Source organism: Sceloporus undulatus, chromosome 6 (assembly GCF_019175285.1).
Source record: "Sceloporus undulatus isolate JIND9_A2432 ecotype Alabama chromosome 6, SceUnd_v1.1, whole genome shotgun sequence".
In the NCBI taxonomy this organism is placed as follows: Eukaryota; Metazoa; Chordata; class Lepidosauria; order Squamata; family Phrynosomatidae; genus Sceloporus; species Sceloporus undulatus.
In genome coordinates, this window is record NC_056527.1 from 78,377,473 (window position 1) to 78,392,196 (window position 14,724).

Here is a 14,724-nt window from a genome sequence, read left to right on the forward strand (position 1 = left end):
TGAGAAAGAGGGCCTCTTCCCTACATACAATGTCATAAGGACATTGGCAGTGACTTGTGCTCCACAGCATGCTTATTAAGGACGGAAAGAATATTTGAAAATAATCCAAAAAATGAAAGAAAAATGTGTTTCTGAAAACAAGTTTTGTTGCCACCTAAAGTTGCAGCTCAGCTCTTAAAAATAACAGTCTCACACACCTTTTAATTTTTTTCACATGGTTCCTTCCACTGTGAAAATGAAGTAATATGCCTTTTTTTGGTCCATGATTAAATCATTTAAAACCAAACTGAAATAAAAAAAATGCCCCCCTCTGGACCACCAATAGAGAGGAACAACGTCTCAGTCAGAGAGGGGGGTGAAATGTAACACAGTTGAATATATTACAACACAAGCTTTTAAGAGTTAAATATTCAATGTATTTGGATAGTTTCTTCCACAAGTGACATTTTACAATTTCTTTTTAGTTCAAAAAATATGGATTGTGGGAAAATTTTATTTTAAAAATGCTGAAATGAATTTTCATGCATCCCTACATGAAAGCAACACTGTCATATTCCTGGGACAAATGTATCCACATACACATGCACACCTCTGAAAATTATGACACATCACTGTAGAGCACTTTTTTCTAAACCCAGGACTACAGCAAGCCTAAGTTAAGATGCTCAGCACCCACCTGAAGTAGCAGCAAAGCTTTTCCACCTTTTAGTTAAAAAAAGAAACCAACTGTCAATAATCTTGTTGTTGTTTTTAAAAAAAAGATGCAATCTTTTGTATTCACTTCACCCAAGTACGCTAAGAAAAGGGTCTTGACATTCCAAGAACTGTCATGCAAGCTTTGTAGAAGGAAACTAAATGAGGCAATATCATGCTCTAAAGTAGGGACATGGCAAGTGCAACCATGAGCTACACCTAGCCTTGCTCTATTTTCTGGTCCCCAGTACTGCCAATGTCATCCCTGACCCCACATCGCACCCCCCCCCATGCCCAAAAGGGCTTAGTCAAAACACAAAAATCCACCTCCGAACACCTAAAGTGCCACGAAAACACAATGGTCCAGGTACATTTCCCCCCTCCCACCATGGCCCAAAATGTCAACCCACCATCCATGGTGATTTTCAGCCACAATCAAAAGAGATGTCATAGACTTCTGGTTTCTCCAAGATACCTAAAGGAAGCTCCCCTGGTGCAATTGCTCACTCCTGCTTTAGAGGGTTGTTTGTACTGTACATTTGACACTACACTGGTTTTCTGGCAATCCAAATAATGAACTGCTTTTCCCAATTTCTTAAGACTCATTTCTGACATCATCCATGAGTTGGTTTTTTATGTCTTATTGTGAGTGAGGCAAACTAGCTCAGTACCTTCTTTTTCATCTTCCAGTAGCTCTACAAAGCCCAAGGCTGAGGTCCATGGAGTTCTACTACCTGGAGGTCCCATTAACCATAGTTGCCATCAGATGAAACAGGGACCTTCTACATTCAGAGCATGCTCTCTGGCAACTAATGATTCTTGACCTAAAGGGGAAGGACATGGTGCAGACCTTTCCTATGCAGATCATGGGCCACCAGTGGATACCTGGGAAGATGAAACAACACAGACTTACCCAAAACCTGGCTGTAATAAGAATCCCATTCTCCCCAGTATTTTTGAAAAACATAATCTTGTACATGGTAGGAGATGACATTTTTCACCCTTTCTCCAAACAACAGTCTGTCTGTCAGCTCAGACAAAGCAGCTGGAACATATGAAGGAGGGGCAGGGATTTTCCCACAGTGTCTCTCTACAGTTGAGGCTGGAGTGAAGCGCAAGGTGTACATAAAGGGGATACCCAGTTCTAAAGCAATCAGGTCACCACAGATCATCACAGGATCAGAAAGGAGCACATCGTATTTGTTCTTTTTCAGACGGAGCATGAGTTCCTGATTAGCCAGCACTCCTTCGCACATCTGCCTATTGATAACATGTATTTTCCTCACCAACTTTCCCAGCTCTTGGTAAAACCTGTGGAAGGTGAAAGTGTTGGGCTTATTTTTCAGCCACAGCATGATGAAATCATTGATAACTGAATCAATGTCGTCTTTTCCAAAGGGCACAGGGTATATCTCAAATTTGGCTGTGGACATATCTCCAGGTTTAATGAAAAGTGATGCTGCTGAAACTAGGATGGTCACATTGTGGTCTCTGTGTATCAGTTCCTGAATGATAACCTTAACATTTAGCCAGTGGCTGGCTTCTGCTGGCCAAATCAGCACATTTCCACAGAAAACATTTCCTAACATGGCAGCCTGAAGTGTCAGAAGATGAATGGAAAGCATTATTACAACTGCTCTTGCTGAGATGGAAGCAGTCAGGCCTTGCTTTTCTGCAACAGGCAGTCTCTCAACAAAGATGTTCTCTATTTCATTTCTGTGGGGAAATCTCCTGTCCTGCACTCTCCTGAACAGAAAACTTTTAATCAAGGGTGCTGGGTTATATTTCCAAAAACTCGTAGATAAACACTCTTGAATGAGACAAGGCTGATTTCTGGAATGAAAAGACAGAAGACTGAGCTTTGCTTTATTACATCAATATTTCAAGCAAAAGATATTTTCATGCTTTACACCACCAAAATCAATACAAATTTCACTACCCACTCAACCCATTCTTTGAGTATCTGTTTATATATTCAGGCAGAAATACCATACGGTATAGTTCCTCCTGGGCTATGCCACCATAGATTACACATGGAACATGATCCTATCCACAAGAGAAGAGGCTTTAAAAAATTATTCCCGGCAAGCTAACTTCAAATGTACACATTACAAGTAGCAGTCTAGATGGTGACTGTCCCATGTGATACCAGATCACTCACATATATTTTAACTGACCTATATATGTGCTATCAAGGCCATTAGTGGTTATCATGTTAGACTAATATGGGGTTGCTTACCGAGACATATCCCCAGCATCCACAGAAACACCACCAAAGCCCAACAGGGGGGGAATTGTGCAGTAGATGATGCCCCAATGCTGAATGCACATGGAAGAAGCCAGTGAAGTCACAATGATGGCATGTTTTGAACACAACTCCAGCATCACCACACCACACAACATGCAAAATCATAACATGGCACGCACCCCTACCCCATTCGTCCCCTAATGGCTGCAGATGCCAGGTCAAGACCATTCTATGATCTGAGATTTCAGGGCCAAAACCAGAGACCTAGGGAAATTCTTTGTTATGTCACTAGGATGGGGGTGGCTGGTGATGTTATAAGGGGCAGCCCCTGGTGATGTCATTATGCATGAGTCCTTAACCTACAGTTGCAAAGGATATGCTATTCAAATAAGAAATACTGTGCAACAAATGAGAAAAATATATCTACACACATATTTTTCAAGATGGTGCCCTTGCATTGAGATTTCTCCCCATTATCCTAAGAACCAGAGGAGACGCCTCAGGCCCCAAGGCTCTGAGCTATTCCATTCCTAAGGAATGCAGCGTAACTTTGGCACAGCTTCTGGCCTCTGAGGATGCATGCATCATTTAAATAGCATACCTCCAAAGTGACCCAAAGCAGCTTTATTTTGGCCTGTCTGTATGGGCCCAAAGTCCCCCCCCCAATTACCCACTAACTGTCTGCAACATCTCATAATAACAAGATATGCATTGTTAAAGCAACATGGGGATGGGGATACTGCAAGCCAGGAGCTGGAACCATGAGAAATAACATTTAAACTATAATTATTTCCTTTGTAGGACAAAATTTAGATGACATACCCTTTTAGATAAACTCTAAATACCCTTTCTTGCTAAAAGAGGAACCATTTCTATTTTGAGTCTTAGTAGGATAAGAATGTAGCTCTAAGAAAATTCTAAATGCCCCAGAGCTGTCTGATCCTACGTACTGAAAAATCTGTACTTAAAGTAGATATGAAAGAAGGGAAGCATTCCCTGTCCAATGAAGTCAAAACAGGTGAGACATGAAGTCTGCAGATTTAATCCAATATAAGCTCTTGAAGTGGAAATAATTCCAATCAGATGGGGGCCTGGGGGGTCTTTCTTTTTGCCTTTCTCACACTGAATACTTACAAATGCTGGGGTAGCACAGCTTGCTATATTAGAAGCACGTTTTTGTCTAAGAATACAAGACAGCCTTAGGCTCAGTTTAGATGTTAAAGAGAGAGAGAGAGAGAGAGAGTTCCCAGTGATTGACACATTTCCCTCCAATAAAATTTCCCCATAGATACAGAAATCAGACTTCCAAATTACTCCTGATTATCTTCCAATGATCAATCACAAAACAAAGTGTGCAAAATGCAAAATATATAGTTGGAGGAAATAATGTGCTATGCAAAACAGCTGTCTTTAACCACTAGAGGACGCATCTCTTCAAGTCAGATTAGACTGTATGTTCAACACATATTCAAAAAGGATGCTCCCTCAGGTGGTGAAGATGTCTTTTGCCATAACACATGCACTTCTTCATTTTCATATTTTATATTTAGCATGCTTTGCTTTGTTCTAATTATTATTTTATTACATTACTTAGCATGCTTTGTTATGTGACTGATCACTGGGAGGTGAGCATGAGTTTAATTTGCAAGCCTGCTTGTGGAGGTATGCCCCTCAAAGGGGATCCCATTATGGGAAGAAAAACAAAATTAACTCAGAGATATGCATTCCCCTTAATATATAGTTTGATCCTGACTCATAAGGGTGATGTATGTAATATAAAACATAAGCATGTTTCTAATTCTTATGGTTCTGAGGGACAATGTAAATGCACATTAGAACATTAATTATTATGATGAATACAGGTAAGTATATGCCTTTGTGAAGAAAACATGTGTGCCTGTACAAAATGCAAGATGGAATATGTACCCAGAATTATTTTACCAGGGGGAGCCAATGGCTTCCATGTCAATGGAGTGGTGTTTCCACCCTGGGTTTTAGTCCAAACTTTAAAGAACTTATGCAAGGTATTGACCCTTTTCCCCCAAACATGGAAAACTCCTTTACAATCCAGAGCAGATTCACTATGCCACTGCCACGGGATCTATCGGCCAGCATGAAATTATCCTACGAATGAGTTAGCAATCTTTCAACATGCAAAATTATAAAAACTGCCAAACATACATCTTCATTAAAATTGGAAATGCTTCAAAGGTAATTTACAGTATAGATTAAAACTGTTTGATGATCAGTTAATTCTTTTACAAAGAACAGACAACAGAATCTAGCTCTACACTGTTCCCTTTGTGACCCACCTTGTCTTTTCCAGATGTAGCAGTCCTTCTACACAAGGTAAAGGGGAAAAGAAGCTTTAATAAGATTTGCTCTGAATAGAGGTCTTAAATGGAAAGAGAGAAATGTGAGAATGAAGGAAACAGGATATTCACTGGGGCATGTTCTGTGGAATATTTGATCACATTATGCCGAGTGATTTAGCAACCAAAGAGGGAGCAGTACAGTTTGATTTCAAATAAGCTATGATTCTATGATTCTAAGCTGTACTGGATAAAAGAACATTGCTGCCCAGCAATGGGACCAAGTAGTTAAAACTTGAAAAAGCAGTTTCTGTAGTCAATGTCAAAAACCCCAAAACTGAGGCATTTGCTTTATGGATACATTGGTTTAATGGCTATTCCTTGTTCCAAATGAATCTTTAGAGCCAGACTACATTTTAAATTATCAGAGAGAGAGAGAGACAGGAGGGAGGGGGAGTACTAAAGCATGTGGTTTGGATTTCTATCTCTAATAAACTGTAATTAAAATAGTACATCAAACTTGTGACACCCTTTCTTGTTACAAAAATGATGTGGCAGTTGCTAACTTCTTTTGCCACATTCTACATTTTGAGGAAATAATGACTCCTAGAATTGGACATCTGAAGACCTCATGAGATTAAAACTTTCTTCTTTTGTTTCACTAAGCAAACACCTTTCATTTTTAGCTACAGTAACATGAATGAGTTGTCATTATGTGCGTTCAAACTGACACCAATTTACGGCAATTCTATCATCGGGTTTTCTTGGGAAGATCTGTTAGAGGAGGTTTGCTATTGCTTTCTTCTAAGTCTTAGAGTGATTATTTGAATCCTGGTCTCCCATAGTCCTAGTTCAACACTCAAACTGCTACACCATGAAATGCACCATTTTATATTGTGTCTTGAATCCTAGGTTGTGCTCTTTGAGGTGGTGATTGTTCTGTGCCCCCAAGTCATTTTTTTTTTTTACTTATGGTGACCCTAAGAAATGCAGTGGTTAGTGATTAAGACGGCAATTCTGATGATCAGAAGATTGGCAGTTCGAGGCCCAGGTGCTGCATAATCTGGTGAGCTCCTGTCGCTAGTCCCAGATTCTGTCAAACTAGCAGTTCAAAATAATGCAAATGCAAGTAGGTACTTCTCAGTGGAAAGGTAACAGCGTTCGGTGCAGTCATGCTGACCACATGTTTAGCAGAGCAGTCCTCGGACAACGCTTCTCCCTTTAACCTGGAACACAGGGCATATCCTGAGAATTCAGGGCAAGGAGAACAAGGTTTATTCCAAAATATGTGTATATAGGATTGTAATCTGAGACACTGTACAGATTCCAAACTGTAAAGGGCTCTTAGAGGAACGCAGCCTCATTGCCATTTCTCTTGGTATCTTGACTTGGAAAAGTCCTGCCTGGTTGAGGTATGTAAGGTGGGAAGCTGAACGCACGAATGGAGACAAAAACCAACAGAGTGGCTCGGCTTGAATCCACACCAAATGGAACTACAGGCATACCTCAGTTAACTAAGCCTCTGACACTGAAGCTCCTTTTTACAAAGGTTTTTTATCCTCTACAGCCCTCCTGTTTTCCTTGTCTAGCAGAAAGTTTTTCAGCAGATTTGGCTCTGGGAAAATAGTAGAGGAAGGTTGAAAGAGCACAGACTTTTGGAACTGGGTTGTAGAAGGCTGTTTGCAGTAAATAAAACCTGAGCTATTATGCTGCCACACCAAGGAAACATTGTTATGTCCTTCTTACCTATAAGGCAGTGGTCCCCAGACTGTGCTCCTTAAAAGATTTTGGACTTCAGCTCCCAGAATGGCTGAGGCTCCTGGGAGCTGAAATCCAAAATCTCTTAAAGGGTACAGTTTAGGGACCACTGCTCTAAGACAAAGAATTACAGATAACATTGGTACTTATAACCTATTTGATTCAACCTTGTTTCACTATTGTGAGTGTGTCATTGGTTTTTATCCCACTTTCTAAACACAACTTCATTTAACTGATCCATCACCTTTTACATACTTCAAAAACTTTCCATGTCTGCACATTAACTATAGAAGCAGTGGCATCAATATGGGGGGATGTAGTGGTATGGTCCACACTAGGTGACATCGCAAAAGAGAGTTAACCTTCAATCTGGCCCTCTTCCCTCCTGCTGGTGGGGAGGGGAGAGGGTGCCCAACCCTGCTTCCTGTGGGAAACTCCACAGGGAAGGGCAAGGCTGAGGGCCTCTGGCTCGTGAGGAGACTGTCACCACTGCGGGGGGGAAAGGAAGAGGTGAATGCAGCTTTTTGGCTATGCCCCCCAGCTGTGCCACCCTTCTGCATCAGGTGACACTGGAGCTGGCAACACCACTGTACAGAAGTAGTCATTGAATATGTTTATGGTATTTTGTAATCTTTTATTTCTTTAAATCCAAGTATTCACTATTTTCTTTCATTGCTAGTTCGCCGCTTTGGAGACATCTTTACATGCAAGTGCACAGACATCGGAGCTGTTCTCCTTGGTCCCTTTGACACCCTGTAATATCAAATAAGAAGTTAGGAAAGATTTTGATCCCTCCATATTTTAGGATGCGGACCACAATTTTAGGATGCAGATACATGAAAATGGAATAGCATTGCTTCCTATGGCTCACATATGCATTACTTTCTTCCGTCTTTTGTTTCCAGTCAAACAAGGTTTTTTATTGTGGAACAACATATGAACCCATCAAAGTTGTTTCTTAAAGGCAAAAACCGGACAAGTGAACAGGGGTGTCCCTTTCATACTACCATGAACTCTCTGAATAAATTGGATTGAATCTATTAGGTTGGATCTATTAGGTCAGGCCCACAGAATGCTACCTGTAGCATCACATGGAATGCTTCCTAACTAGAATGGATTCATTTATTCACTCCATTTTTACAAAGAATCCAGGCTGCCATTGTCAACCCATTACATCCCAGCATCCTCCATACAATTCTCCCATTTTTTTTCAGGTTAGTTTTGCTATCTCTCAAGTCAACATAAAATAACTAATCAAATTCGCAAGAGGCAGGGAGTTTTTTTATGTGGGCAAGGAGAAATTGGACCTTTGCTGAACATATCTTTATGTCTTAGCAAATATACAGCAGGACAACAGCACAACATGTGATCATCCTGCAGTGTAGCTAGAGAGTGTAAAATTGTTCTATTAGAGAATCATACATCTATTTTCTTTCTTGGCCCCTCTATTATCTTTCAGATATGGAGATATTCAAGATTTCACTAAGGCATATATCTGCACTACATATGTAAGTTCCATACCTTTTAACTGCTATGGCTCGATCCTATTGAAACCTGGGCTTTGTAGTGGTGAGGTACTTAAAATTCTCTGCTAGAGATCTCTGCTGCTGTAGTTTAGGGTGTAAATTAATGAACTCCACTATAGAAGTCTAAGTAACCCAAGAAACTGCAAATCACAGGATTCTACATGATGAAGCCAGGATGTTTAAAGTGGTTTCAAACTGCTATAGTAGTGTTCTATGCACATTTAGCCTCAGGTCACCTTTGCTTACTCTTAAAAATCCAGAAAATCAAAATAGATTGTGAGACTGAAAAAATAATTTAATAAACTTACAAGAATCTGTGTGTAATGAATAGGATTTGGGGGATAAGCCAGGAAGAAGTGGACTCAAATCACTTTTTATCTATAACGCTTGCTGGGTGACCATGGACTAGCTAATGAAAAAGTTGCAAAAATTGGTAGGTAAATTGGAAACAACATCTCACAGGTTAAGTTTCAGCATAGACACTTTTTGCTTCAACATTTAGCACTGTAATAAACCTACTAGGAACTAAAATTAACAAACAGGAATCCTGAGTGGTAAATAGGACACTGGACTGCACCATTTAAGACTGCTGTTAGGAAAGACTCAATAGTCCACAACACACTGCAAAAATAATCCAGTTTGAGACTGTTTTAACTACCCTGACTCAATGCTAGGGAATACTGGGAACTGTAGTTTTGTGAGACAGTTAGCCTTTTCTGTCAGAATGCTCTGGTGCCACAATAAACAATAATTCCCAAGCACTGAGCGAGGTCAAGTTAAACCAGTCTCAGATTGGGTTATTGCAGCAGCATGGTTTGGACCAATGTTGGAATGATCTTCCTAGAATTTTCAAACGTGTTCATCAGCTCACCATCAACAAATATATTTTCTTTTAATTCTGACCACTTGGTTTTCTCCAAAGCCTAGAGAATGGTTAGTTAGCAGAGGTGCTCCCAAATCTCACACTTGAGGCTCAGAAAGGCTAACCCTATACAGACAGGCTAAAATAAAGCTGCTTCGAGTCACTTTGGAGGTATGGTGTTTCAATGCTGCATGAGTCCTAAGAGTCTGGAAGTTGTACCAAAGCTGCACTCCTGTCCTTAGGACTGGAGTGTGGCTTTGGTGCAGCTTCTGGATTCTTAGGATGTATGTATAATTTAAACAGCATATATCCAAAGTGACTCGAAGCAGCTTTATTTTGACCTGTCTGTATCAGGCCAAAAGCACCAAGTGTTCTGCCTCTTTTCTGAGCCTCAGAGATGCTCAGTGATTTACCGGGGAGATCCCTTATCCTCTGATGACAGACTGGAAAGGTAAGTGTTCTCCCTGACCCTGTTTTCACTTCAAAGAGGCCCAGAAAGCAATGAAATGCTTTATTGCTCTCTGAGGTTTAGTTTGGAGCAGAGAGGCAGACTAAATAAAGGTTTTGTCCTGCAGCTGAGCCTCAAAGCATAGAGTAGGAATGGAAAGAATACTTTAAAAATACCCAAACACACATAAAAAGAGGGGTTTTAGCACTGAGGAATCCTGAAGAGAGGAATCCTGGACTGTCCAGAATCTTTGCAGTTCCAGACTCATTTGTTCAAAATTCTGCACAGAAATATTATTTTCTGTGCAGATAATACTGTTTCTTGCACACAAAAAGTTGTTTTCTACACAGAAGATGCTGTAATTGGGGGCTTATTCTGCACAAAATATGCATAACATTGTTTTGCACAGAAAACAGCATTTTCTGAACAGGAAACAGCAATTAGCTTACAGTTGTAAACCGCTTAGACACTGCTTAGGTGGTATGAAGCGGTATATAAATGAAGCTTGTTTGTTTTTTGTACAGAAAATAACAATATTGTTTTCTGAACAAAATAACTAATTGTAAATTGTGAATAGGTTTTAAAACTGTGCAGTTTTTGAGGACAGTAGGAAAATATCTACACACTGAAGCCTAGCATGCTAGGGAGAAGGCTAATTTAAAATATTTTCCCTGAGATTCAAGTGTGGAGAGCATTTTAAACAGGGAGCTGTCAAATATTCATACTCCCCACCTATGGTCTCAAATGGTGCCATCCAGCAACTATTTCTAGATGGACTTAAACTCATTTATTTTAGATTTGAAATTCTGATGCAGAATGAGAATGGAACATTTTCAACAACATTGTTTCACAGCACAACAGTCTCCTTACCTTCTGGTCGCTGCATGATCATGCACAGTTGGAGTCCTATCTTTCACATGAATATCATGATGCGAGGTTTGTACTTGGGCCTCTGTACATAAGCGAGATGAACGCCATTTCTTTCCCCGGGGTATGTCAACAAATGAGGTTTGAACCTGTGCTTCAGTAAATGCAGGAGTTTTTGATTTCACCTTTGAAACTTTATCCGACTTCTTTCCTTCAGGTATCTTAACATCTGTAAGTTTCATGTGGGTCTCTTCTAGCTTTGTGAATAAACAGAACTCTTCTTCAAAGGAAAGGCCAAGCTTCGCAGTTTGCATTTGAACCTCTGTTTCCTCTCTTGTGGTCCACAATTCAAGCAGTGATTTTTGTATTGGAGCATTAGTCTCATCCACATGGGCAGGGTCCACTTTTAAATATGGAGATGCAGGTGTGGGTGGTCGCTTTGGACTGGCAGTACGTGATGTTGCATATGATGGAATGGGAGATGTAGCTGTGACTGAGGGGACTGGAGAAGCAGCCACATGTGAAGGGATAGGAGATGCAACTGTGCGGGAAGGCACAGGAGATACAGCTGTACATGAAGGAACGGGGGATGTAGTTATCTGTGAGGCAGATGACACAGCCATGCCTGAGAGGACAGGGGACACAGCCTTGACTGAGAGGACAGGAGATACGGCCATGGCTGAGGGCACAGGGGACATGGCCAAACATGAGGAGACAGGGGATATGGCCATGCCTGAAGGGACAGGTGACACAGCCTTGCTTGAGAGGACAGGGGACACAGCCATGCCTGAGGGAACAGGTGACATGGCTGAGGCCAAAGTTGATATGGCCATGCCTGAGGTGACAGGAGACACAGCTGTGAATGATGAGACAGGAGACTCAAATACGGCACTTGGTAGGGTGGTATGGGAAGATTGCATCTGGGCATCAGGTAGTTCTTTGGCTTCCTGTATATCAAGCTGAGAGCTCTGGACCTTGGTTTGTGATAGTGAAGGAGACTTTGGTAATTCAGTTTCAGAGCTTCCTCCTTGAACAAACATTGGCTTTGACTCATCAGACAAGATTTGCTGCTCTGTGTGACTTTGATCTTGGAGGGAAAATTCAGCTGCTGTATCTGCTAAACCAAGGGTGAGTGGTTGCACTGGGATTTCAGCCTGAGTTGGGACTGTAAGCACTTCACTGGTTTGTGGCAAATAGGGCAGGGATGTTTGCATCTCAGCATCAGTTAGTTCTTTGGGTTTCCAGATGTCAAGAGAGGAAGTTTGCACATGGGAGTCGATTTGGAATGCAGGAAGAGACTCTACCTTCTCAGGCATGGGTGAATGAACCAGGTTTTCATATTGCGGTTGGAGCGGAAGTACTGTGGATTCTGGCAAATCTATCCAGGAAGTTTGAATCTCGGCATGATTTAGTTTTTTTGCTTTCCATAGGTCAAGAAGGGAGGTTTGTACTTGTGTGTCCATTTGCAACAGAGGAGGAGCCTCTAAGTTTGTCTCCTCTTTTAGATCCAATGAAGCCTGCTGTTGAAAATCAGCTTGCAGGTGTGATGATCCCCATGAATCTTCAACAGGTATGTCAGTTTCAGAGGTTTGCACCTGAGCATCCATTTGTGACACAAGAGGAGGTTCTTCCTTTGCTGCTCGTAAATCAGGCAAGGAAGTCTGTACTTGAGTAGCCACTGTTTCTTTTCTCCTCCATATATCTGTGAACGATGTCTGCAATTCCAAATCAGTTTGTAATGGAGGAGAAGACTCCATTTTTGGTTCCACAAACTGAAAAGAAGTCTGTACTTGAGTATCTCTTAGTTCTTTTTTCCTCCATACATCTGTCAAAGATGTCTGCAATTCCAAATTAGTTCGTAATGGAGGAGAAGACTCAATTTTTGGCTCCAGAAACTCTAAAGAAGTCTGTACTTGAGTATCTCTTAGTTCTTTTTTCCTCCATATATCCGTGAACGATGTCTGCAATTCCAAATTAGCTTGTAATGGAGGAGGAGACTCTATTTTTGGCTCCAGAAACTGGAAAGGAGTCTGTGCTTGAGTATCCCTTAGTTCTTTTTTCCTCCATACATCCGTCAAAGATGTCTGCAATCCCAAGTCAGTGTGTAATGGAGGAGAAGATTCCATTTTTGGTTCCAGCAACTGGAAAGAAGTCTGTGCTTGAGTATCTCTTAGTTCTTTTTTCCTCCATGCATCCGTCAAAGATGTTTGCAATTCCAAGTCAGTGTGTAATGGAGCAGAAGACTCCATTTTTGGCTCCAAAAACTGGTTGTCAGATGTATGCTTTTCCAGGTTGTCTAGTTCTTTTCCCTTCCATATGTCAAAAAAGGAGGTCTGCACCAAAGTGTTGTTTTGTTCTTTTGGTAGAGACTGAATTCCTTGTGGTGGCATCTCAACTGGAGAAGTCTGTATTTGGACACTGGTTTGTTCTTTTGTCTTCCAAATATCAAACAGTGAAGTCTGTGCCTCATTATCCACAACTAATGGTGGAGGGGACTCTGTTGTTTCAAATGCATCAGTTTCAGTGATATCAAAGTTGGAAGTCTGCATCTGAGTATCTGCCAAGTCTCTTGCTTGCCATATTTCAAGCAAGGACACTTGTGCCTCTTTATCACTTTGCAACTGGGAACAAGATTCAAGATCCATAGTCTGAACCTCGGCTTCAGCTTGCAAGCGTGATGCCCGCCACTTATTTCCAAATGGTATTTCAACATATGAAGTTTGTACCCCACTGTCCACTGTTGAGGGCCAAAAAGGCTCTCTTTGGATTGGAGCCTGAGGCTCTGATGTCTGAACCTCTGGAAGTTCATGATACCATTTGCGTATCTGATCTTCTACTTCTTGTGGTGTAACAGGGGACCCTTTTTTTTCTTTCAGTGCCCCCTGATTTTCATCCCCAGCTTCAGCCAATGACAATTTTGAATACTTTCGGAAATCAGTATCTGAAATCTTCTCCTGAGCTTCCATATGTGACACAGAAGAAAGCTTCTTCATTAGTTCTAGGTCAGATGTTTGTACATGAATTGTTCTTTTTGTTGTGGAGGAAGGGAGCATTCCTGCAGAGTCATGTGCCGAAGTGGTGACTATTTGTGCTGAAGAAGGACGTTTCTTCAGTAGCTCGTCATTTGAGGCCTGGTCCTTGGGCCCACATTCTGACCAAGAAGAAGCTTTCCTCATTAATTCACTTGAAGGCTGAAGTAGAGGTTCAGCCACTGAAAGAGAAGAAGCTTTCTTTAGTAATTCAGTATGGGAATTTGGTTCAGTGGACTCAATCTGGGATAGTAAAGAAAGCTTCTTTAGCAGTTCAACGGTTGATGTTTGGACCTTTGCAGTAACTTGTGGTGATCGGAGTAAGTGCCACTTATCCCATTCCCGAAGCAAAGTGTCAGATGTTTGTATAGCCGCTTCAATCAGTTCAGGTGGGAAAGACGTCTCTTCTAGGGCAAAATGGGCTCCCAGTCCACTTGTCACTGATTCTTCTTTCTCTAACTCAAGCTTTGGCAGCTCTCCATGGAAGACAGTGTAAGGTTCCTCTGTCACTGAAGTTAATGAGGTCTGTACCTGGGCCTCAGCTTGTAGTCGTGCAGCACGCCAGTCATTCCCAGGTGGTATCTCCACAGGCAAAGTTTGCACCCCAGTATCAATATATAAAGGGTATAATATGTTTAATGATAACTCAGAAGGTGACTGCTTATTTTGGGCCTCAGTTCCAATGGAGGATGTCTCCTCTCTTTCTGACATATAGTCAGAAAACGAAGTCTGCACTTGCATGTCTGTTCCTGAACAAAATGGTAAGTCAACAGCTGAGGTTTGCATCTGGGTCTCAATTAGCATTGGCAAAGAAGCAATCTTCTCTAATAGTTCGAGACAGGAAGGTTGTGATTGGGGGGAACTACTCAAAGACTTCCATTCTGGCAATGAACTAAATGAAGTCTGGGCCTGGGCCTCAGCTTCTTTGTTCCCAGGCAATGAAAGCAGAGAAGTTTGCACACAGGCCTCTCTTTCTCCAGG

The 14,724-nt window shown here is 41.4% G+C and overlaps 3 protein-coding genes across 4 annotated transcripts in view; all 3 read right to left on the reverse strand.

Moving 5' to 3' along the window:
- Positions 1–2,333, reverse strand: part of LOC121935791 (UDP-glucuronosyltransferase 2A1-like) — a 56,018-nt gene extending 53,685 nt beyond the window's left edge. For both annotated transcript variants that reach the window (XM_042477675.1, XM_042477677.1), the window contains exon 1: positions 1,607–2,333. In XM_042477675.1, coding sequence (XP_042333609.1) covers positions 1,607–2,318 — 712 coding nt within the window. In that variant the 5' untranslated portion in view covers positions 2,319–2,333. The remainder of the gene's footprint in view (positions 1–1,606) is intronic.
- Positions 2,334–7,628: 5,295 nt separating this feature from the next.
- Positions 7,629–14,718, reverse strand: LOC121934872 (paternally-expressed gene 3 protein-like). The gene is made up of 2 exons (XM_042475781.1): positions 10,718–14,718; positions 7,629–7,764 (listed from the first exon to the last, which is right to left on the reverse strand). The coding sequence occupies exons 1-2, from the start codon at positions 14,545–14,547 to the stop codon at positions 7,671–7,673; spliced, it is 3,924 nt and encodes a 1,307-aa protein (XP_042331715.1). The 5' UTR covers positions 14,548–14,718; the 3' UTR covers positions 7,629–7,670.
- Positions 14,610–14,724, reverse strand: part of LOC121933625 (protein app1-like) — a 15,927-nt gene continuing 15,812 nt past the window's right edge. Inside the window, exon 5 of the mRNA XM_042473605.1 lies at positions 14,610–14,666. Coding sequence (XP_042329539.1) covers positions 14,610–14,666 — 57 coding nt within the window. The remainder of the gene's footprint in view (positions 14,667–14,724) is intronic.

Excerpts from the sequence above, each read along its gene's own strand:
- LOC121934872 (XM_042475781.1), bottom strand. The coding sequence starts at position 14,547 with ATGCTAATTGAGACCCAGATGCAAACCTCAGCTGTTGACTTACCATTT. Across the intron at positions 7,765-10,717 it reads GATCATGCAGCGACCAGAAG|GGTGTCAAAGGGACCAAGGA; the intron begins GTAAGGAGACTG and ends TTGATATTACAG.